We start from the raw sequence: 25,471 nt of genomic DNA on the forward strand, positions 1-25,471 counted from the left end.
TATGATTCTATGATTCTATGAAAAACTTGCAAAAATCAGAATAATGTTAACTAAATGCATAGAAAAGAGACATCATGTCTGCACTTCACATAATTCTCCCTAATGTGGGAACTCCATTGTCTTGCTGTGATGAGAAATGACATCAGCTGTACTTTTTCATGGAAAGCAGCAGAAGGATGTAACTTTCATGGGGAGAAAGGCAGACTTCAGGCAGTCCCCAGCTATGGGCACAACGATGCCTCCCGCATCTCTTCCATGCGCCTCCTCCTTTCTCCGTGTGGAATTGCAGCTGAAATGAAAACTGTGGCAACTTTCACGCAACCCCAGTGTTGGCTCCTGGAGGAAAAGTAAGCCAAAGCATGGCAGGGGAGTGAAGCAGTGATGCAGTCCTCAGCTTTGCTAGAGTAGTAGAATTGAGTTACAATGACAACATCTTGAATAAGAAAAACTAGTAAAAAGAACAAAAGGGTTAAAACTGGACCTATCCTTGGCTGTCAGCACAATCAGTTATTACTAATTAAGTTGAATATAACTCTTCAAGTTTGCCCCCAACCCTTACCCCACTGCACAGTTCCTGCAGGAGGGCTGCTCCAGGATGCCACTCATCTGCAGCCTCCTCTTAGTTGTAACTCGGACACATTCTTGGATAGTTTATCTTAGTTTACCCTCAGAGAAACAGTTCTTCTTCTTGATGTTTGCCTCAATTTTTTTTAGAATGCTGTTGTGCAAATGATCATTTGTGAGGTTACCAGAAAGTGCTATAGGAAAAGAAAATGTTCCCTGTCCCTTTAAAAGCAATAGTTCTGTTGTTTTGCTGATTAAATTGATAATTAAATTAACAAACTGTTGCTAATCTGTACAGGAGTGCGGGGAGTATCAGGCGCTAAAGTTGTGCTGAGAACTTGATAGGGGAAGATGAGACATTTTACTCTCTGAAAATGTCAGTTCACAAGCTGAAGAACTATCATGGAAAAACGGCTTTTGAAGAGGAAAATGAGACAGATCATGTTATCATCTGCTGGCTCAGGAGAAGAAAGGAAATAAGTAGAGTGTACGCAGCAGAGATCTTTGAGAACTGAATGTTGAGGAGCAAGTATTTGGTGACACTGTCAGTAATGGGAGTAAGGCAGGGAAAATTGAAGTTTTCTCAATGAAATCAGCAGAGGAAAAATGAGTGCTGGGTAGATAATTCTAATTCATACTGGGTTCTTTAGGGCATCATTGTAGTGTTTTTACCTGCTAGTAATGCGAAAGGGAATGTGAGCAAGAGTGTCCAAGCAATGTATCCTTAGTGTAGGTGAGCTGCCACTGCATTCAAGAAACAAAGAACAGAAACACATCCAGGGGCACTACCTTTGCTTCCCTATTACCTACATCATACCAGACTGCAGATCACCTGTGCTTTCAATCCCCAACTGCCATTGCAATTTTCCTGTCATTTCTACTGTCTAATTAAGCCAGTATGCTGCAGAAGCTCATTAACCTTGCATTGTTTTCCCAAATGGAAATAAAAGCAGTTTGCTTGCTGTTTTCTTTTTCCACCCATATCTGTCTACCTATATTTAGATTTCAGATTTAGAACTGAGTTGTAACCACTCCTGAAGTGCTGATTCTGTTTTGGCAGAAGCTAAGGTACTTAATAGTGCTGGTGATTGATTCTCGGAGGCCAGCTGGATTACTTGGCTGGACGCAGACTCTGCTCATGCAGAATCATCAGGGTTTAAATCATTAGAATCAGTGGAGTTACTTGACTTCAGAAATGCCTGGAGAAAAAAAATACAAGTTCTTTGAGGAGTTGTTCCGACCCTGTTCAACTGCACACAGCTAGATTAGCTATCAGAGTCAGGTGTCCAATCCCCCACAGCAAAGCTCACTTTCTAGAGCCCACATTAAATGTACAAGGAAACCAAATCTGCAAATCCCAGCAACTAAATTTAGTGCCAGGGATGGCACCACAAGAAAAGTCCGGTTATGTTGAATCACCTTAATTCACCCCATAAATATAGCATTATTGCCATACACCTAAACTGTGTACTAAACCAAAGGCAGTATTCACTTAAAAAAATCACATTTTGATATATGCTATAGGAAATGTGGGATAACTCTGCTTAAATCAGTGGAATGGAATTGAACAGATTTATAGCCTGTTAAAATTTACTCCTAAATGTAAGTGGAACTAATATATCCACATGGGAGTTGCTAGGAGTATGCCAGACAGCTAGATTTATAGAAACAAAGATGGATATTGAAACAGGTGAATAATGCTTTAACTTCTGATGCAAAAGAACTTTAAAAAATGGATGTATTGTTACAGGAGGACTATTAGTACATTTTATACCTAAGCCTCTCTTTCTTAAAAAGTTCAGGGTTTAATTTTAAAGTCTGGTGACCCCTGCCTTCATAGAGCAGAAATTCCTCAGGTTGTGAGTTGTCTCTCAATGCATATGTACAGCCCCAGGCGGACAGAGATCCAAAGCATTAACTCAAACTTCTGAACATTATTGTACTTCAAATAACAAACGTTTCGAAACAGAGTGTCACTTTTAAACTGCTTTAGTGCAGATGGTCTTTTTCTTAATTCCCAGCCTTGTTGTTAGTGAGCTGAGCTTATTGAACTGCTTGCCAATTCTGTTAAGAGCAGATGGAGTGAAACAGGATAAAGGCAATATTTCAGTGCAGCTCGCAAGCACTGCCCCCCCCCAGATGCCATTATCGACATGCATTTTAGAGCTCCACATCTCTCCTCATCAGCAGTCAGAATTATAAAGAGGTTAAGCATACTTGCCTTGAATGTCAGTAATCAATAAGGATACTCATTTGGCTTAATAAGGATAAATTGTTGCCCTTGAAACAAGGTACCATTCCAGCAGTCAAAGTGAACTAAAGTGACTTCCTTGATGTTTATACTAACTCTGGGTGTCTGTGTCAGATGTGTGTGTGTGTGTGTGTGTGTGTGTGCTGATGTATGTATGTTGTTTCGTTGTTCTGTGGCTGTTCCCTAGCACTATGGATTCCTCTTGTGTGTGTCCCATAATAATGTCTTAAATTAATTATTTTGAGTGTTCCCCTTTAAAAGCTCATTTCTTCTACTTCAGGCTTTTCTTTTAAAGACTTTCATTACAAACTCTCGCTTTCTAAAAAGCTCCCAGTTTCCCCTTATAAAGCCTGCTGACAGAGCATGGTAGGTGATGTTTTCAGAAGTTCCTTCTGTGTGTGGACCATTGTTGCCTCTAAAGCCTGTGATTAAATTCAATCTAGCTTTAGTGAGGGCAGATAGACTTCAGTGCAACAGAAGTAAATTAATTGTGAGTACTCAAAGAAATAGTAATACTACTCCTATGGGAAGCAGCTATTATTTTTAAAGAAAGCATGAATGTTCTGATCATACAGAGATATGTAATACATAAACATGGCTAACATAATGATAAATGGTTCCCTGGGGACTTAATTTTTGATAAACAAAACAGGACATCTAGTCAAATCTTATTCTTTCTCATAGCGTGTTAATACCAACAGTCCTTGCTTATTACTGACAATTCTTGTCTGTTATTATCGGGAGTCCTTGTTTTGGCTCCACAGCCATCCAGCTATCAGTGTTTGAGACATACCACTTTAGCCCCCACTTTGTTGTTTATAGGGTCACAAGAGAGTTGGCTTTAGTCATAATAATTTTCCCTCCTGGCTGTAATGAGTTGGCATCTTTCTTTAAGGTTCAACAACAAAAATATTATTCCACTTGGGTTGTTATTCAGGCAAGAAAAGCAAGTTTCCAAGGCTGTTCATTAGAAAACAGGTGCTCATTAGATAGCACTAGTTCTTGGGAGCAGACGGAGTTTCCGATAAGCTCCAAATGGGCTTAGTCCAAGTGCTGTTTGTCAAGGCTGAGGCCTAATGAGCATTTCTCAGTGTCCAGAGTATGTCCCAGTGTGGCCTGGGGAGGGGTGGGGGGGGGGTCCCACACCCAGCTTCTCTGGGCCTCTGTGAGCACAAGAATGACCCTTTTCTTGTTTAGGAGCTGGGTCTATGTCAGTTCACCTCGAGTAAGTGTGGCCTCACTGTGGAAGTGCAATGTCCCAAAGCCACATTGCTGTATAGCACTTTCTGTGAGCTGGAACTAGTCACCTGTGTTTTAATGTTTTGCTCGTGTAATTTTTAACCTTCTGTTTCTCTCTCTTTCCTGGCAGATTTTTATTGGTGAGATATCCATGTATTTCATCAAGTCAACCCGAGAAACTCTAATTATTCAAGAGAAAACTATTTTGACTGGAGAATGCTGTTACCTGAACCCACTGCTTCGAAGAATAATACGTTTTATAGGTAAGAGTCCTGATCACTGCAAGTTTAGTCCCTGCTTGCACCAAAACAGAATGAAACACACTGATAAATACATAAATACATATTAAGTACCTCACAAAATTAATTAAGCTGTGAAATCTTTGCAGGCATCTTCCACCTTAGAGGGATAGTCCCCTCAGGATTTCCAAGGTAATGTTCAAAATTTGCCATATCACGCTGTCTGGAGCTGGTTCATATCGTATTCTGCTGAGCTTAATGCTTTTTCTAGACCCTTGAAGAAAGGTTATATCAATCAAATCCTTATATAAATAATCCCATCATTGCTAGTCTGTGTAAGCTACCCATTTTACTTACAAATTGGCCTTCACCAGCTCATCTATTTGGCATTTTTCTTTTCAGCTCTAATTTTAACATCCGTAGCCCTGCCACATAATGTTCAGCTGAGCAGGGCAAAAAAGCTCAGAGCTCACTTCAAAACAATGTTATTATTTTCATTGTATTTGCTTCTTTTTAGAGCTTTCATGGAGTTAATTGCTGAGAAATGAAGTTCTGTCACTAAACCATTTGGAGGTTGCTTTATATGGTGCTTGAAAACCACTTTACCTTCTTCATACTGTTGATCAGCAGTCTCAAGTTCATGCATGGAACTGACAGTCTTACCCTGCATTAGGGTTTTCAGCAAATATATGCTGCAAAGGAGGAAGAACAATGGTTTTTCTTCTCCCTCTCCTACCTTTGTGCCTCCTGCTTTATACATGGAAGGTAGGGAGGGAAATGTCCCTTCTGCCAACATTAGGGTGGAAGCAAACCACCCTATGGTTTGTTAGTCAGGCCTGGATTGTGTGTTGGTGATGGAAACAAAAGACACAGGAATGCACTTTAAAGTAAAATAGCCTTGAACTTCACATAACCTCTAGGATGTATTGACAGACAGTGAACTGCTGTTAAGAGAGAAGCAGGGTACCAGAGTCCACTGGGCTACTCAGGGCTGTTTTACTGTTTCAGCACATTTGGCATGTTGTAAAGCTCCAATCAAACACTCTTGCCTGTGGGTTCAGCACTAAAAATATTTAGATCATGGAGGCTAAGCACTTGCTTGGTATGTTTCCGTATTCTTAAGCATTCATGCTATTGTTTCTCTTCCAGTGGAAGAGAAAAGGAGTAGCAATGGCACAGTGGATTCTGAGAGTTGTAGGATATGAACCATGCTAGAAAAATCAATCTTGGCCTTGCAGCTATGTTTGTTTTCCTGAGAAAAATTAAGTTAATATTATTAGAAATGGCTTAGTCTTTGTCTTGTCTTAAATTACACTGAATTTTTGCTTGTTTTCTTCTGAAACCTTCTCCCTGCCTCTGCAGTGAAATGAGAGAAGTAGAATTTGTTGAAAAGTGGATGAAATAATTTATGAAAGGAGCTAAAATAACTGCATGCTTTTCATTTTGCATTTCACCTGCATTTTGAAAACATGGCATGGACTGAGCAGCTGTACCCTGTGCTGGATGATCCAGGGAAGTTAGCTCCTTACAGCTGCTTACTCCAAAAAGAGGCTTCCAGGGTGCTTGGCTCTACAGAGATGACCAGGTTGCTTATACATGGATTTCTCTGTGTGTGTCTTCTCTTGCTAAACTTGAGGGCCAAAAGTTACAGAGCTGATTAAGTAGGCTGTCTTCCAAGATACCTTAGCAAGCAGGGTGGCTTGTTGCAAAGAATTTTGCTGCCAGTTTAGTTTTGGTACTAATTCATTGAAATTCATCCGTATCTGGTGATTTCTTTTGCCCAGATGTTTGAGCAAGTCTTGCTGAGCACCTGCAAAAAGTAGCAATTTAACTGCTTGGAATATTGCCTTAGAAGTCATTACAGTTGATATTACTGAAAAGGATGAGGAAAAATCCTTCAATTTGTCTAGGTGCTTATGTGTCAGAAAAAATGAACAGTACTGTCTGACCCTACAAGGCACATCATGGACAACTTATGAAAGTTGCTGTTCCCAAATTTTAGAAAGGCAAAGAGGCTTTTTCTCCCTCTATAACTTGGTAACTGGAGTTGCTGGGAAGAGATGGGGTTTCAAGAATAGTAGGCTAAATGTGCTTTCCACAAAACAAGCAGGAAGTTGTAGATACTTCACTGAACATTCATTTAGATTTTATAAGGAAAGAGAAAGAAGAAGGGAAACTCCAAACTGTCTTTTGGTCCTGTGAAAGACAAGGACCCTTGTCATACTATCTCCATGGGATCTTTTGGATTTGGTTGCTAGACTTGAGCTTTTCTCCTCTTGCCTTTTCTTCATGTGTACAGAATTAAGCACTTTTTTACACTTTGCTAGTGGAGCAAAACAAACTTCTGCAACTCTTCTGGAATGTTATCAAAGCCCCATGTTTCTTTTTTGTGTTTTTATCCCTGTCTTGCTTACTATGCTCTCTGTTCCTTCTCTCCTTGTTTTCCTCAAGGCCTCTGCAGATGTCCATTTCGAACTGCCTCCCCTCCTGAGTTTAGTGGGGACCTTGAATGTTGAGCTTTGTATTAAATCCCTGTCTGGTTCTTTGTCCATGTGAAGCAGAAGCACAGTTTCATCTTGCTTCCTGGCCAGGGCATGAATTCTGCATGTATACTTTTGTGGGAAAGGGCTGCCTCTCACCTTGCTGCGGTGTTTGTCAAATCCTGTACTGCAGCCTAAATTGGTGAAACCTGCTGTGTTCCCTGTATTTAGAAAATCAGTTTCTTTATCACTGGAAAAAAAACTGGCTTAGCTTGGAAACATCAGACTTTGATGTATGTTGCAATTTGTTCCATCTTCGTCTTTATCTTTTACAGCTGCTTCCACAGACAATTTTTTTAAAAGATTTTCAGGTCAAACAAATGGTGTGCAATTGCTTTGGAGCATTTTTTTTCTGAGATATTGGTGCTGCACTGCTTTTCTTTAGTCACATCATTTCTCGTCCCTCCTCTCTCCACCCTTTGGGGCACTTTTATCATCAGTTGTTGCTGCCAAAACTCGCTGTTCATGCGTGGAACCTTTGAGAAACTAGAGTGCCTGTTTTTTGGGCCTCTGCCTCTTCTACCTCTCCCATCTTGAGCATTTTGTAATTTTATTCATTCTATCTTCCTGTACTTTTCCATTCAGTACTTTGTTAACATCATGCCATCTTGCATTTGCTTCCATGTTCTTCTTCATAGTTTGCATTACAAATGAAAGTTACAAAATATTTTAGCATTATTTAGTGAGTGGTTTCAGTCAAGTTTTTAGTCTGTTTATGTACAGCTGCTATCATACCCCCAGGATCACAGATTCAGACCTCCCTGACTCACTGTGGCAGGGTGACTATAGTACATATTGTTGCATTTCGTTATATTAGGTTTGTAATCCACATGATTAAGTAGTCTACTTGCAAAGCCCTGATAACATGCAAGTAGCCTCTCTGTAGCTCGGATATGTAGAAATGCAATGTGCTTCATCAGTTTGTTACCAGAGGCTTTTACTTTGGATGTGCATAATTTGCAATTAACAAATGGTGCAGATCAGCTTCTGTTGACAACTTAATCTAAAGCATGGTGACATCTCACAGTGGGCAGCTAAATAATGAAATTAGGGCTTTATTTCAGTAAATTAAGGCTTTAGTTCAGCAAGTAGAGGTTTACAAGACTTACACATACATTGAGTTTATTGTATGAGGACAGATAAACTGATGCTCTGAATTGACAGAGCTCTGATGTCGATTCTTTGAGCAGCTGCAGGACCCAGCTTGCCTGACCTTATCCTTCTGTTGTCTGGCTTGGATCTGAGGTTCGCCGTGAAACCATGCATATTCTGTTATTATCTGGCTGCTTTTCTGCAGGACTCAAGCTGTATTTGGGGTTGTTGCCCCTAACCTAAACTGCTCAACAGCTGGAACTCCTGGAGGTCTCTTTTCTTATCACTGAAGAACATCCACAATGAGAAACAGTATCACTGTGCTGGGGACAGATCAACCCTTCGTGTTCCCTTTTATGCCAGACTCTGAGTTGGCAGTTGTCTAGATGAAAACTGGTAGTTGTGAAAGCAGCGAGGAAGGAAGATATCCTGTACATCTCTCAGGAGAAGTCTTGAGGCTCCAAAGTTTTTTGCACTGAGAACTTAATTTCTGCTGATGTGCTCAGACCGTGTGTCTTCCTTTTTATATCTGGAGGGAACAGTCTCCAGGCAGGACACTCACAGGTGAAGCAGGCAGACCCAAGAGGCAGTAGAAGCCTGGAGCTTTGTGAGGTCTTCACTAGGAGATCAAAGCCAATCCCATGATTGGGTGATGAGAGCTCAGAAGGTTGATGTTGAGCCTGTTCCTGGTGTCATGGCAACAGGACAATAAATTTCCCTGCAACCTCCATCTCTGCAGTTGTAAAATGGATTAATGATACAAGTCTCCTTTAACAACACTCTTTAAGATATAATGATGAGTGGTGGTTTAGCAGAGTCTTAATCAGGGGACTATAAATGTATGGCTTTATTGGATGCACAGGATTCTCAGAGCTAAATGTTCAGAGATGGGCTGAGAATCAGCATTCCCATAGAGCCCTGAGTCCTTCCAGGGACACTTCCCACTGAAACTCTAATCTGCTTTAAAAAACATAGGGATAGAAAAGGAATTAGGGGAGTATGAGTGTGCATGTGTAATATGAATATTTTCTAAGATAATTAGGTTGAGAATTACAAATTCAGGTAGTTGACTGGGCACTGGGAGAGAGGAGTGCCTAAATAAATATCTTTGTTTGAAGACATGATGATAGGTTAATGAAGAGCTCAGCTTCTGATGTCTCATGAGCCCTTCAATGCATTGTTTCTTTCGTCACTTTACTTATGGGTTTCGTGGATTTTCTATCATAGGGCCTTCTACCTCCTGGTTCTCATTTCCACCCACTGGCTTCTTACTTGTCTTTTTCCCTGTGTCATTTCAGCTGCTCTTCTACAAGTTCCAAGGGGATTTGCTGATGATTTTTTGTAGTTGTTGTGGTGGTAGTGAAGGATATTTTTTCCAAATCAGTGGCATTTTAAATGCTTCTAATAGCAAGAGTTTCCATGGAGTCAACTAGCAGCTGCAGTGACTGATATTAGATAATTCAAGGTGGAAGAAGAGAGCCTGAGCATGAATTGCAGGGAGGAGACAGGGTTGTACTGAATGTGCGAGAAGAGTTGTATTCTTCTTCAGGGCAAGTGCCTCTGTTGGCAAAAGCAATAGAGTTAGAGGTGGCAACACGGATGAACAACCACACAAAGAGCTTGATAGGAGATAGAACATAAGAGTAGAATATGGGTGAGAGTCCAGAAATCATGGGTTCATGGAGGACAGTCATTTAGGAGGATGTGTAAGTAGAGAAATTAAAAATTAAGCATTCAAAATTGAAGCTGCCAGATACTCAGATTCTTCTGCCAAGGCAAGTGTTAGTTCAGATGAGATGGATCTGGAAAGTCAAGCTTCATGTTGTCCGTCCTTGGCATTTTTCAACAGGCTTCTCCTTGTTTCTTTTTCTTTTGATTTGCACATTTAGTTTGTCTAAGGTCTTTGTCACTGAAGGCAAAGACATGTTCAAATCTGATCCTCAGTTCCTTCTTCTTGGACTCTGGAGCAGGAAGTAGAGCCTACCCCTCTATCTCTGGCCTAAACTAGTATCTCTCCCAGTTATATTCTGCTTACTGTTTTGTCTTCTAGTGTCCTCCTCCTGACTGCTCCTGAGATGCACAAACACAGGTGAGGGTCACGTCCTGACAAAAAACCCAGGAAGTCCTTTCAAACATAGCTTCTGCTCCTTCTTTAAGGCCTCTTTTTGCAGCCAGACAATGTGACACATGTGGCTGAGGGCAAAGAGTGGCTTTATGTAAATGCAATTAACCTCCATCCCTTCTGCTAGTAAGCAGCTGTAGGTCTGCTTCCCATGTGGCTTGCACTGTTCCCATCTTTTCTCAGCATATGCTAAGTTCTGCACTGAAGTTCATTCTCAGGTTTTCTGGCCCAGAGCGAGCTTAGTGAGATAAATCTCTTGCTCCTGATCAGGATGACACCACCTCCTATTACAGCTGAGTGTCAAAGTCTGGAAGAGGTACATATTGTCCCATTCTCTCTCTCTGGCATTATATCAAGGACTTCAGCTGACCCTGAAGAGCCAGGGCTGGTCGCCTTCCCTGTGAAGCCTTTCAGCAGCAATTTGTCTGCCTGTAAAAACCTGGCACTCACATCACTGTGTTTTTTATGCTCTAGTCAGTTAGCTGAGCTGCTGCAGGTCATTGAACAAATCCACTGAACAGATAGATTCCTGAGGTACAAAAAACATCGGGGGGCTGTCCGCCCCTGCCCAGGCTTGCTGGTGTTACAGCCTTTAAATCAATTACAGCCAACCCTACCTCCAAGTCTCTAGAGATGATGTGGAGTGTAATCCACCCTGCAAAGGTGACATTCCTGCCAGCTGAATTCACTGGTGGTCATGGCTGTGGTTCGCATGAAGCACAGTCTGGCAGACCTGCGAGAGAGGAGTTACAGTAATCAATATGCACCACACTCAGAACGCGATAAAGGTTTCAGCTGTGGCATGCTCTGCTCTTCTGTGGACTGCTGCAGGCCTCAGCAGCTGACTTGTTGAGTTCTGTGCTACCAACTACTGAGGAAATGCAGGTGTTGAAACTTTTTTTTTTTTTAATGGAGCAAAACACTGGACCACCTTTGTACCTGTACACTGCTTAGGGATTTAGATAATTTTGTGAAGCCTGTGAGTTTTTTCTGAAACACCTTGTTTCTTGGCTTGTACTCACTTGATAAATACCGAGGGCCAGACTGCGTGGCACGTAAATTTCCTCTAACTATTGTAAAAGGCTGTGTAATAATCCCCACTGCATTCCTTCTAATTTGCATGGCACATCAGAAAGATGCCATTTAAGGCAAGCTGTGCCAAAAAAAAAAAAAAAAAATTAACAAAGAGCTGTATATAGAACAAGATTCATCTTTGTCATAACTTCAGCTGTTTCTCCAGGCTGAAAAGATACCCTACTACCTTTTTCCTTTGTACTTGATTGTGTACTGACTAATGTAGATGAGAAGTTCCTGCCAGCTGTGGAAAACCGTGGATTTAAAATATTAACACAGGGATAAAGGAAATAAAGGAGCAGTGTCAGTGCTCTCTCCTTTTAAGCACAGACACTTAGCAGGATAAACAGGAGGAAAACTGTCACACCATTAAAAAGACAGGAGTCAGTCCTGCAGTCTAGAACCAGAGGAGGGCAGCCTCCTCCTTTGACCACCTCTGTTTTGAATCCATGCTCACAAATCAGTTCATTAATAATAAATAAATTCACGTAAAGAATACACTCAGCCCCCCAAAATCATCTTCACTGTGGTGATGCTCCATCCTAACCTTGGGGAAGGATGGTGAGGATTTACAGCTCCACAGTCCTGCAGCCCCCCCAGGCTGCTTCCCAAGGACATGGCTCTTCCCATCATTATCCAGGGAGGGATCTATGTTACAGAGACACCACACCATCTCTCTGAATGACTGGCACAGGCAAGCCTCACTCTAACACTCACACAAATCCATTTTAGATAGTTTTAGTTTATATTACTGCCTGTACACACTGCATTATCTTGCTGACTCTCTGATATTTTTTGTGTCTCAGGCTATAGCTGTCCTATTTTCTTTTTCTAACTCAGTATATATAAGCAGTGAAGGTGTAACAATTATGGTGGTGCCAGATTTTAAGATTTCACCACAGCTCTCTAGGATGTTTTCCCTGGAGCTCCAGCTCTTGGTCATACTTAAATACATAGCAATCTCAACTAATTTATAAATTTAAATTACTTTTGCTTACACAGTTACAGGAGGGAGAAAGCAAAAATACGTGACTCTCAATATTCCCACACCAGAAGCAATTATTTATTTTTTCTATGTTTTTGTGACACTTTAATTAACCTTAGTGATGAGAAGGGGAAAAGGAGAGCTGATTTAATCTTTCAGAACATTTGGGTTTGGTATTTCTGCAGATGTGCTGTCCTTTTCCTTTGGTATGTGGGCAGTACATGCATGTGAAGGATCCTCATATATGTTCAGAGCAGCTGTAGCAGGTATTGATAACATTCATGGGGAGTCAGTGGAGGATGTGACAACTGCAGTATTGATCAAGGGATGCTCCACAGCCCTGGAAATACGTTCTAGTGAATGCTTCATGCTGTAGGATTTGTGGTTATGTGCTCTTGGTGACATGAGCTGAACTGCAACTGTCTGGAAATGTCTTCCAGAGCAAAGCAATGGGTTGCTTCCAAAAGGACATGCCAAATCTTGCTAGATCAGAATCTTAATTTTTCAACATCAAGACAATGAACAGTCAAAATTCAGGAGGTACTTGACACTCGATAGTTATGTTAGGTAAGTGCACTATTGTGTCTCAGTACTACACTGCTCTTTCAGGTTCAGAGATCTCATTTTTTGTCACAGATCTGGTATGAATACATGATATAACTCCTATTATGTCTCCCCCTCTCAGGTACCATGGTATTTTTTAAACTTGCTTGAATAATCACTGTTTTTAACTTTTCCTCACAGGAGTGTTTGCATTTGGACTTTTTGCCACTGACATCTTTGTAAATGCTGGCCAGGTTGTGACTGGGAACTTGGCTCCCTACTTCCTGACGGTGTGTAAACCCAACTACACTGGGAACGACTGCAGGGCACACCACCAGTTCATAAACAACGGCAACATCTGCACTGGGGATGTGGAAGTGATTGAAAAGGCAAGGAGATCCTTTCCATCCAAACATGCTGCTCTGAGCATCTACTCAGCTTTATACGCCACGGTGGGTGCCAGTGATGACTGCTGACTTCCATGAGAGGTTTCTGTATGTGCATCTAGATGGGCACATTTTTCTTACGATGGATTTTTGGAGAAAAAGAATGTTGCTTTGGGGGCTGCTTTCTTCTTTATCTGTAGGGGGAAACCGCCTTCTCTCTCTCATTTTACCAATCCTGGGGTAAGCAAATGAAGTGCTTATTGCTTTTGAGGCACTGCATATTCCAGAAGTATGAGGTCCTAAACTTGTCTTTACTGCTGGTTTTCTCATTCAAGATCTTCTCCCTGGCCCTCTCTGATGAGCATTAAAATGAAGTTGATCCTTAAACAGCTTCTGGATTGCTACTTTTGCTCCTGTGCTTGTTGAACATTTAATATTTAAATTGTGCCACTTCAATGGGAAGCTGAACTTAGGCTGAATTTTGCTGCCCTTGTTTATGACCTGAAGGTTCTAATGAAAGTGCCAGAATTTTGTTGTTATCACAGGGAATGCACCCCAGTTGACATATTGACAAGGTGACACCGCTGTACTGTAAGGAAGGAAACTTATCTGTCTTAAAAGGTCTCATGAGACAGATCGACTGCTCCTTTGTGTTCTCTGGTTAAAGTTTCTGTAATGCTGGAAAATCGATCCAAGAATCTTACTAACAAAGCAGAAAATCTTGTTGGTTTTGCCATTAAGATCGAAGGGCTTAACCTGGTTCTGATCTTAAAATGAATTAACCTAAGTCTTTTTCCCCTAATAGCCAGACCAAGTAGTGGCAGAGTCTGTCTGTAGGTCATCAGTATTTAAGAAAAGTGTTAAAATTACTAATGACAGGGTATTTACTGAATATTTTACCCTGTGCTCAGGGTAGCAGATGAATAAAACACCATATTATTACTGTAAGATGAAGAGTCCACCAGCTGCTGTTTCAATATCCATCTATTTGCACTGAATGTTCTGTGATTAATGATGGAGATATAAACTGCAACTCCTTTGATCAGGATTTGTTGGAAACTGTGTGGAAAGCCTGTAACATTATGTGCACATTACTTCTGAACAATATGCAACCATGTGTGAAATACAATAAACTTGACATGGTTGTAGCAGCTGTTTGCATTATGATAAACTCAGAGGTGAAAGTTCCAGGGTCAGGCTTGGTCCTGTTTCTATCCTAGGCTAATTACACCTTTCACAGACTTTCCTTGCACATCTTCCCATGTTTCCTAGGTAGGCAAGTCTTCTACAAGCAGGCTGACTTCTACAACGGAAGGGCAATGCTGCTTTTCCTTCCTGAGCTTAAGTCCCAGGTAGTTCAATGTTTCTGAGCTCTAGTCTTCCCCGAGCACCTGTGATGGGTCTGCATTTCTCCTCACATGGGAAGATACCAAGTAGAGCCAGGACATGGAGCCATTTCTGAGCCACAAGGTCATGAAAGTCTGCCCTTAGGGCATTTCAGCCTACAGTCCAATTTCAGCCCAGTTCTCTACCTCTAGAACTAAAGGTGTTATCACTTGTCTTTTCTCTGCCTGTCAGCTGGGAATAACATGAGCATTACACAAGAAATGCATTGTTCAGACCTAGCTTTGTTTAATAACTGTGCTATGCACAATTTTTGGAGAAGTCTCTTGCTGATTCTAATATGCATGATAATGTGGGCTGCTGAACATGAAACATGGGACATTTGCTTAGTAATAGGTGTATTTTGCATAAAGCTGAAGATTTGAACCATGGTGCAAGGAAAATAAAACAGCTTGAACATGAGTAGGCAGGAGAATGGAATCAGCACGGACATTGTCTGTCATTGTATGAATGTCTGTTGAGATCTGGGAGTCTCCTGCCATCACCAAACCTCAAGTGTGCTCTGCAGATGTTTCTGTGCTCATTTGTTCATTACTCTGCTACTGAAAGCACTCTCACTGTGATTGGTTTACCTTTGTGGGGTTTTGGTGTGTTTGTTGGTTTTTTTTTTTAAATAATCTGGGGTTTATATTTAATCATTAAGGCCTTTTTCTTTGTCACCTGTTAGAGAGGCTGAGGAGAACGCACAGCATAACTTCTGTGTTCTCTGCAGGTAGAGGTGCATCTTGTATGCCTGAAGTAGGGGAAAGAGAAAATGGCTGCCAGCCCTGACTTCCATACTTACAAAAAAAATTAAAATGGCATCTAATTAAACTTTATCAGTCTCCCAGATTTATCTCAGGAAGACATGGCAACCTCTGTACATAGTCCACTCGTGCACTTAGAAACATGATTTTGAGTTTCTTTTCCAAGGGAGAGGTTTTCTTTTTTTTTTTCCAAGAAAAAGGTTTTTCTTTCCAAAAGAAAAGGGCTTTCTTTTTCTTTTCCAAGAAAAAGAGTCTTGGTTCCAGCATCAGTTCAGCTGATGGGATATCAGTCCTGGTTTCAGTGTCATTCCAGCTGCGTTGGTCTGGCCCATGAGATGTTCAGGGCCCTGGGGGCACCACCCAGGCTTGGCATGATACCTTTTTATGGACAGGTTTCTCACTTTCTGTGTAAATTAGTTATTGTGCACAGTCTGTTTGTTTAGGTCTTTCTGGGACAGAGAGCTTTGGGGGTCTCTGATGGTCTTAATCCCACCCTATAGTCCATGCTCACTTCCTGCAACTCATTCCTGTGCTTGTGCTGTATTTGTTGTGGTTCTTCCTCATGGAAAAATGCTGCCCTATCTCTGCCTGGCCCCCCTTCTCCAGCCATATATTGTTCTCACAGTGTCTTGATACCAACAATCCTTGGTTATTATCAAGAATTTTGTCTGTCATTACCAACAGTCCTGGGTTGGCTCCACAGCCATCCAGCTATCAGTGTTTGAGACATGGGCTGTTATTCAGGCAAAACCCCCAAGTTTCTAAGGCTGTTTATTAAAAAACAGGTGCTCATTAGACAGCACAAGTTCTTGGGAACAGTGTTTCTGATAAGCTCAGAGGAGCTTAGTCCAAGTGCTGTTCCTCAAGGCTGCGGCCTAACCAGCATTTCTCAGTGAGGGGGCTTGGGGGGTGGAAGCTGTGCCAGCACAATCCATCCCATGACTAAAGTCAGCTTCTCTGGGCCTCTACACCTGAACATGAAACTTCGAACATTTGGGAAATGCTGAATAGTAGAGAACACCACAGCAAATACCTTCAGCAGCCCAGGTCAGTTCAAGGCCTTGGCATTTTGAGCAGCTGCACTGAGTCAAAGCAGTTGTCAAACAGCAGTTGTCAAAGGCTCTGCTTCTCTCTTATAGAAATCTCTGCGGTAAAAGAAAAGATTATAAAGCTTGTAGGACAGGATTTTCCAGTATTGGTATGAAATCTTGAACTTTCTAAGGAAAGTAAAACTATCACAAATCTTCCCACTTTTTGCTGCAAGGACAAGACAGACTTCTTCCACTTTGCATTTCTCATTATAGATATAACATACATTCTAAATATATGCATATATTTGCATATACACATAAGTATATATGGATGTCTATTTTAAACCTGTAAACAAAAAAGCCTCCTTGACTGTCCCTGCTTTTCTCTGTCTGAAAAAGATGGGAGAGGAATCACATGGGTTGAATGCTACTATCACACATTGAACATGGCTAAATACACTACTTGGGTGTATAAGAGCACAGCACCAATAAGAACACAGCAAAGAAGCTGAATAGATAATTTATATAGTTAAATAATGTGTGGTTTATTTTTTCATTTTTTTTTATATTTACTTCACATCTTTTTATATTCACTTCTTTACTCCTCTCTGTTTCTGACATTTAGAGTTTTGTAAATAAATAATTTTGCTTTATATTTAGTGTTGTGGGAAATTTTCAGAAATAGCTGCTGTGTGAAGGAGACTTCCACTGAGATTTTGGTCTCTTGCAGAAAGTTTTGAAACCACGCTCTAAACGTGGGAAAACATACTGTGTGAATCCTAAAAAAAATGTTGGCTGTAGGGAACCCAGACAATAAAAATCAAGCCTCATTGATTGGGAACTCTTACTGTAATGGAGAAGCTCTCCCAGTTATTTCTGAGCTCAGTGTGTGATTTAGGATGAACTGGAACCTACCTCCTGGGAAAACAGTTTGTCTTGTTTAAAACCCTCCTCATGAGGGTTTGGACAGATTTCCCTTGGCAATCTGTTCCCATGGTTAATTACCCTCATTGCTAAAAATGTTCTCTTTAAGTGTACATTTTCTTGCTGAGATGCATGAAACTTCAATTACAGATACTTCCCATCTGTGACAAAGACAAGCCTCCCATGTGTGTAACCCAAAGATCCAGCTTTATCTCATACCTGTAAGGAAACAAGTGTGTGTGGGTTGCTCTGTGTAGCTGCTGTTCACAGCTGGCACAGCAGGACTGTTTTTACTTTAAAGAGGTGGTGGATTTTCCTTTGGATGCTGTAAACTGCAGTGGTGCTTTGGTGGGGAATGGGAAAGCAATTCAACTCCCTGTTCCTCAGTTGGATTGACTTCTGCTAGAAGTGCACAAGGTGAAAGGGTGGGTGGTAATTATTTACGCAGTAGCAATGATTTTTGTTTTCCTGTTGTTTCCAAAGAACCTTAACGTGAGTTTTGGTGATACATGCAGCTCAAGCTGCCAGCCAAGGCTGGGGGATGGGTCCACCTAGTGCTCATTGTTAGCTGTCTTTCCAAGGCATATGCTGCACTCGGGTTTAGATGTGAAAAACAAAGCAAGCAGGAAATTCTCAAATAGCTGAGTTTCATTCCCAATGCTATTACACAGCATAATGTTCTAGTTCAGAAATCAAGTTGCCCTTTAAATTATGTACTTAATAGCACATTTAAGGGCAGAAGACCTCCCTTCCCTAGGCAGAGATCTGGCAAATTAAGCAGTTACAGCAAATTAACAGTACCACAGTTTCTGGGCAGGTGAAAGTATCCTTTTGACCCAGAGGGAGTCATATCTGCCTTCCCCTGGTCAGTTTTTCTGTCCTGTCCCTTTCCCTTTCAAAAAGTGGTTTCTGCATCCCTTCCCTTCTTCTAGAGTTACGTATTGTCATGAGTTTAGGGCTAATATTTTTAGCAGCAGCCAGTGAAGGGAACCCAGATATAGGGATATTTGGTAGCCCAGTCTGGGAGAAGGGAAAGGAAATACAAACAAGGAGAAAGTTAAAGTACACACAATACAGCAGAATACAGGAATATGTGAAAGGCAATGAACCGAGTGAACTTGAGAATGGATATAATTTCTTTTTCTTGATCCCAAAACTATGTGCCAGACCATAATGACCTCTGTATAGCTGGCTCACCTAGAAAGGGGCAGATATTAAAATACAGTAAAATAATTGCTCACGTTTGCCAAATAGATCATAGAGTGCGAAACAAGTTGTGCTGGTAGTTGCATCTGGAAGCACCAAGCCAAGCCAGCCAGGGATCAGATTAGGAAACCTGAGCATGATACTGTTTAAGAAGCATTTTTCAAATGTATCTTCATGATTCTTTTTCATGTATGGGGAGCAGTGTGTCATCTGGAGACATTTTGGGCAAATGTATTTGATATATTTGCTTTTATTATCAAAGCTTTGGAAATCATTCAGGCATCCATACTTGATTGCTGAAAAGGATTTTATTGAATTGTTTTGCCATCAGGCTTGGTTTGCTTTATCTTTGTTATTTTGTGGCTCTGGAATTAATGACTGGCTGCTAATTGTGACCCATGTGCTTTTGCTCTCTGTCAAAATGTGTTAGAAAATACACAAACCGCCAGAAACATGTGGGGTTAATTAAAAAATACTCAGAGAACAGTGAAACTTTGTGCTCCAGAATTACATTTTCAAAATCAACTTTGTTTTGAAAGAAACCTTTCTCATATTGTGTGTTTCCTTTCATCTTTCAGAGAAAATGTCTGGAATGGTTTCTCACAGTGTTCTCTCTTTCTTAAATTTAACACCACTTAGGAGACTGGAGTAGCTAGTTGATACAGATGCTATGCACTCAAATTTTCTGTACGTTAGAGTTTCTGCAGGAGTGTAAACATCAGTTCCTGGCTCCTGTGCATTTAGTCATGCACATTCAGAGTGCCACCTTCTGAGCACAAACGGGGCCTACAAGCTCAGGAGAAGTTCTGTATGTAAATGCAGTGGGATATTTGACATCCTGAAACAACACCATTTAACAGTATCTGTTTTGTACTCTTAAAAGTGTTCTCTGAATTACCTGAAACCTCTTCCTCCATTTCCTAGTGCTTTTTTTAAAGCACTTGCTGATTTAGGATTTTTCTGGGTGGGAAGGATGCATTTCTGGCAGAGCCCCTTTTTACTTTTGGTTTGCCCTTCCTTTCAGATGTACATCACAAGCACAATTAAAACAAAGAGCAGCAGGCTAGCCAAGCCTGTGTTGTGTTTGGGTACCCTGTGTGCTGCCTTCCTTACTGGGCTGAATCGAGTTTCTGAGTATCGGAACCACTGTTCGGACGTGATCGCAGGCTTCATCCTGGGCAGTGCTGTAGCCTTGTTTCTGGTAAGTCCAGCAGTTCCTTGTGAATTCCTTTTAAAAATACCATAGTATTAAAAACGATATTTAAAAAAATGCTTTTTTCGTGTGGCCTGCAAGATCTAATTCTAGCCCCATCTAGTTAAACATATCATCAGAGAGAATTACAGTATGAAATCAGGAATACTAATTGATAAGGCTAGTATGGTGACATTTGTACGTTTTATTTATTTTAATTCTTTTAATTCCTGTATGTGTTCTTACTTGACCTGTTCTGGAAAATTCTGTAAAGATGGTGTAGTTTTCAACTGATATCAAAAGGAAGGTATGCTTGAGACTCCTCTAACACCCCCATGTTACAAAATCCTACTGTGTGTCTTGTATCTGGCAAAAATGTTAGATAAAGGGTGTTGTCTGCGGCTCTGAGCAGTGGTCCTGGTTTTCTGTTTTGTTTTGGACCATAAAGGAAATGCAGTAGAAAGGAAGGTCAGGATAAACTCCCTGGGAGACAATATTACCTCCCTTTGCATCATTTGGAGTTGAGCTGAAATTGTTTACCCCCTAAAGGGGGGTAACTAAATGTATTAAAATATATCAAAGAAAGGCCTTCCCACAGAATGTAGGAACAGCATCTTTCCAGACTTGAAGTGTACCTGGCTCTCCTGTGGGCTCTGTGGTTGAAGTGATTTGTTTGGTGAGAGGTCTCTTGCTGAGGATTTACTCACACAGCCAGCAGTCCAGGTCATTCTTGTTGATACCAAGAAATGTGCCTGGTTCCATTTAATCAAAATATGCTTCAAAACTATCCACTGCACAGCAACAGACACTTTATCTCTGTTATCAGGAGGGATTAGGTTTCAATGATCCCTTAAATCTCGATTGTCCTGTCACTGATTCCTTTTTTCCTATTCTGTACTTAAAAAAGCAACAACAACAAACCTCCACATGTCAATTGTTTCCATGTTCCCTTTAAATAAAAAGATATCTACAACCTCTGACCTGAATTTCCTTGGCTTTAATGTAAATTATTTGTCTGGTTCCCATTGGGAAGGGCAGTTTAAATCTTGCCTATGCAATGTGAGTCTGTCGTCCCAGTGCTGCTGCAAGTATGAAGGAGTGGTGCTAAATTATGTTATCCAGATGTGAGGGAGATGCAGCCATCCACTGAACTATTTTCACAGCTTGGAAGTGATAAAGTCACAGTCTGAAGGGAGTATTTGGCCAGTACAGTGCATCATTCAGGTAGTCTGTGGTTCTGGGATGATAAAGCATACATGGGAATCTCTGCTGTGTGAAATGTAAAATGTATAAAGACTGAGAATGGTTCATCACCTCAGATTAACCCACTTCCCAAAGCAGTCCATCCCATTCAGCTGCACTGTAGCCCAAGGCTGAGACAGGTGATGCCTTGAACCAAAACCCAGGTTAAATTCTTTTCAGAAACTGGCAGTTGTGACCCCAGTGTTAACTCCTCTGAGTTTTCCTGGGGACAGAACACACCAACCTCACTTGCTTTTTCTGCATTACACAGGGGATATGTGTTGTCCATAACTTTAAGGGCACTCACGGAGCTCCTTCTAAACCGAAGCCTGAAGATCCACGGGGAATGCCACTAATGGCTTTTCCGAGAGTGGAAAGTCCTCTGGAGACACTGAGTGCACAGGTACTGTAAATCCGCTCACCCAGACCCATCAGCGACCACATTTTCTGTTACAGCAGACTAAAACCAAGTTGTATACCTAACCATACATTCCTAACATTGAGCCCATTGAACAAAGTGAATCTGAATCAAGGCAGAGTTTGTTTTAAGGCATTTATTCCCGAACTACCAAATACTGTAGATCTTTTGCCCCTATGCACATCCACTGCTGAAAAAGTAGGATTTCACATGCCTCTGCATATGGTTTTGTGATAAAAAAGCTTTTGCTTAGAATAGAAAACTGAGAGAAAAGCAAAAATAATTCTGTGTAACTACATTCCAAAATACTTTGGGGATGTCTGAAATATTTAATCTTTCCTGAGAATAAACTATGCTGTCCAGAAATGTATTTATAGAGATTAGGTTTTTTATCCTTACTACTGTTCAGTATCTTCTATAATGATAAAAATCTCATACAGTTTTCTATCTCTAAGTCCTCAGAAGAGAAGTAATAGCATTCTTTCAAGTCTGCAAAAAAAATAGCAAGCGAGAGCATCATTATTGTTGGTGTTTCTGTTAAAACTACTAACTTAAAATGGCTTGTGTTGGCATAACTGAATCATACCCAGCCCTTTCAAAACAGACAAGCAAATGCCACCTACAAAACAGGTTCTGAGAATGAGGAGAAACTGTAGTTTATCAGTTATTTTAAATACCCTGATGTCATTTTTTTGTTCTTTAAATTGTACTTAGATGGCCTGTCATTCCTCTGCACATGGCATGTAGCAAGATCAATAGTGACTTCTGTTAAACTCTTTGCCAAATAAACTGAAAAGAGGAATTTTTAAAAAAATGGAAAAGACAGTTTTCTAATGCCTGGAAATATTTTGCTTAATTGAAAAGTCAATTTTGATTAGGGCAAAGATTTACTGGAAGACTTTCCACTAAATCTGCAGAACCTTGTGCATTAATTGTTCTCTTGGTGGGTTTGCAGTTCAGAAACTAAGCACTGCTTAGATGTCCGCATTGTGTCATGTATGACAAAAAGGCTGAGCAGGGGGAAATATAGACTATGAGAAAAATTTAGTCAAGTCAGCTATTTATAGCTGCTGAGCTGTGAAGTGCAGGTAGCGACTGGACCTTAACTGTTGATGTCTACTATAATTCAACAACATAATTTTCAGGGTAGCAGTCTCTACATGACCATACATCTACAGTGCAGGAGTAGATTGGGGAAAATGTGATCCTATTCTGAAGATAGTATGAACAGGTCTTTGGGAGCACATGCTCCTTACTGTTTCTTCAGGTATAGGAGGTACAACGTCCTTCTCTGTGCAGATTTCTGCATCTATCCCCAATCTCGTTTGGCCTTGCACCCACACAAACCCTGCAGAGGCAGCATGATAAAAGGATGACTTAGTACAGCCACGAGTCCTGGACATTGGCTCCCAGGCCACGAGTCCTGGACATTGGCTCCCAGGAAGGTTAAATCTACACTGCCACCTACAGAGGACTTCTTGTTGCTGCATGTCTGTGGCTGCATGTGTTTTGGCATATTGACCCACCTCCATACGGTTTTAAGTTCTTTATGTTCCTTAGGATCAAAGTGTGCAGAATCCGTGTGCACCCATCAGATGAAGCCAAACCACAGTCTTCTAGTCTCTCCTGAGGACAGATCCACTGTATTGGTTATGTGACTGTATGAAGCACTTGAGCCTCTGCAGACCTGTCCCTCTGGACAGGACCCAGTCCCATTTGAAAGTCCATGTTGGAAAAGTCCCACCTTGGTTTTCCATCCTGTTAGTGAGTGTTAATAACAGCAGGGCTGGAGTTCAGCGATTCCCACCACACACTCAGGACAGGCAGCAGTCACTTCTGCAGTCTTAAAGCCCTGGGTTAGCTGAGCGACAGGTTTTATTAGAGAAGGGTTTTCTCATTCATTTTGTACACCAAAGTATGTAAATGCCAAACTGTTTACAAATGTTCATGTGTCTGCCTTTTCCTCTTTGCAGAACCACTCTGCCTCTATGACTGAAGTAACCTGAGATGGAAGATTGGCAGCCGGAGCTATTTTTTACTACCCTCCAGTACAATAGTCCAAGACACACAGTTACTAAATGTGTAACTGTGATGACCAGTATTATGTTATGTCTAGTTAGAGGCTAATGTTTTGTACTTTTTTTGTATGAGGAAGTGATGTAGCTTGCCCTGATTTTTTTGTCAGCTTTAATATTATTATGCCAGACTTTAAAAGCAAAACGAAAAAAGAACAAAAAAAACTTTTCTTGTTTAAAGTGTGCACTGAGGAACTACATCTATGGAATTGTTGATGTTGTTATGTGATATTTGTACACGTTTTTTTTCTTTTCAGTTTTTAATTTATATATCTTGAAAAAAGAAACATTCATTTTTACCTTTTCTTACCGTAAGAAGTGCTTCTACCACTGGGTCAGATTCCGATCTCAGTAAGGTCAGCATAGATCTGAAGTAATCTCATATATTTAGTTCATATTAAAATAATGGTGATCAGGAATCTGACCTGAATGATACTATCAACACGTAGCAAAAATCCATCCTTGATTCAGTGGGCTACTTAAGTGTTCCCTAGGGATGCAGTTTAGCCACCCAGTTTCCAGACTACTTGGCAGACTTGAAGCATGTTCTTAAGCACCTCACTGAATCAAAGCCTGATTGTTCTGGTGTGGGTGATTGTGCTGGTTATTGAAGAATAACTAAAACAACATCCTCAGTCTGCAGTATAGACAGACTGGACATGAAAATTTATAGTAGTAGCTGATAGCATGTGAGCTGACTATATCATCTCCCTAGATCCTCATTCCTCCCCGAGGCCCAGCTGAAGCTCCCGGTGAAACCTGGCTTCAGGAATTGACTATGGGGATATACAGCCACCACTGTGGAGCTGAGGCTGTGCTCTGAGTGTCTCATCACTTCATCATAGATTTGTGGGGTAACTAGTGACACTGTTGCAAAGTAAAAGTGGCACCACTTCTCCAGCAGGGTGGCATTCTCTGGCATTCCAGTTCGCATGAACCAAGGAGCCTGTTTTGCCCCCCAAAGTGTATTTTTCCCTGAGGGGCTTTGACAAGTTAAAAAAAAAAATTAAACAAAAGAAAATAAAAAGCTGACAGCCTGTAGTAGCGATCTGCATTTTTGTAAATTCTGCCAAACAGAATTTATATCAAAACTGCTATTTTACAATTTAAAAACTTTGTCTAAGGATTTTAAAGACAATTAATTAAGTATGGGTTGGGGGTGGGAGGGAAAGAAAAAAAAAGCCCATTTACAATGGCTAGAATTGGGGCAAAGGCTTCATTACATGATTTTTCACTGTTTCTAGGATTTTCCTGCATCTCATTCTTTTAGCATGGTGATAACTGCTGTGTGTCTCCTTTAAAGAATGGAGCTTGTCTCTGTACTTCTACTGGAATGTTTACCTCACATTTCCATGTTGGTTCTTCTTGGCTTTTTTTTGTAATTTTTTCCAAAACAGAAGCGAAAAAAAATGTTCAAAAAAGCAAACATGTAGCCTGGTCTCTGTCACTTGCCTGGGATACAAAGAAAATCTGGGATGTCTGTTTCTGTCTGGTCTTGCAGTGTTTCTTCCAGGTTGGTATCTTCTTCTGACTCTGCAGATGTGTGCTTCAGACTTAGGAATATAAGGATCAGACTTCGGGCCGTGCAGGCCTTCTGTGACCATGAGGAGCCGTTGATAAGTTCCTCACTACAACTGGGTTCCTCACTACAACTTTGATCAAAATTCCAGGGGGAAAAATCTGTTTTCAACTTCTCTGCTAGGAAATACCCTCCCAAGCAGGCTTTTTTTACACTTTTGCCTGGTCTTCTCTACTGGTCTAAAACCAACAGACTGCATGAGCAGGGCTTTTGCTTACTTATTTATTTGTAATTTAATTCAATAGAAGTTAGGTACTTTTGAAAGCCCAAGGATTAAAAAGTGATTAATCCCCTAGAAGTTTTACCCCTTCCATGGCACAGGCATTCTGTGCTAGGCTACGATCTCACTTCAGATTTTTGTTAAGAAGTTTTGCATCTCTAATGTCTGATCCCCTTCCATTGTGCTACAGTCCCTGTGCTGACGGAAGCATGACATTTGCACCTCAAAAGGAACTAAGTGTACGAGATAAGGGAAATGGCAATTTGACTCAGACAGTAAAACCCAAGATGAGCTGCTGTCATGCTCCTTTCTTGCCTAATTTTCAGTCTTCACTTTTTCCACTTTGTTCTGATCATTTTACGTGACCTATCAAAGTTACATACTGGGAGAGACAGAGAA

General features: G+C 40.9%; 1 protein-coding gene across 1 annotated transcript; it reads left to right on the forward strand.

The window, feature by feature from the left end:
• Positions 1 to 4,184: 4,184 nt before the first annotated feature.
• On the forward strand, positions 4,185 to 24,699 carry PLPPR1 (phospholipid phosphatase related 1; the record flags this gene model as incomplete). Its single annotated transcript, XM_039383811.1, has 5 exons — positions 4,185 to 4,317; positions 12,851 to 13,101; positions 19,371 to 19,547; positions 21,052 to 21,183; positions 23,172 to 24,699. Coding segments are annotated over 5 exons (726 nt in total), but the record flags the coding sequence as incomplete, so codon positions are not given.
• Between the last annotated feature and the right edge of the window lie 772 nt (positions 24,700 to 25,471).

Source organism: Pipra filicauda, unplaced genomic scaffold (genome assembly GCF_003945595.2).
Source record: "Pipra filicauda isolate LSUMZ 115617 unplaced genomic scaffold, ASM394559v2 scaffold326_size819446_pilon, whole genome shotgun sequence".
Taxonomy (NCBI): Eukaryota; Metazoa; Chordata; class Aves; order Passeriformes; family Pipridae; genus Pipra; species Pipra filicauda.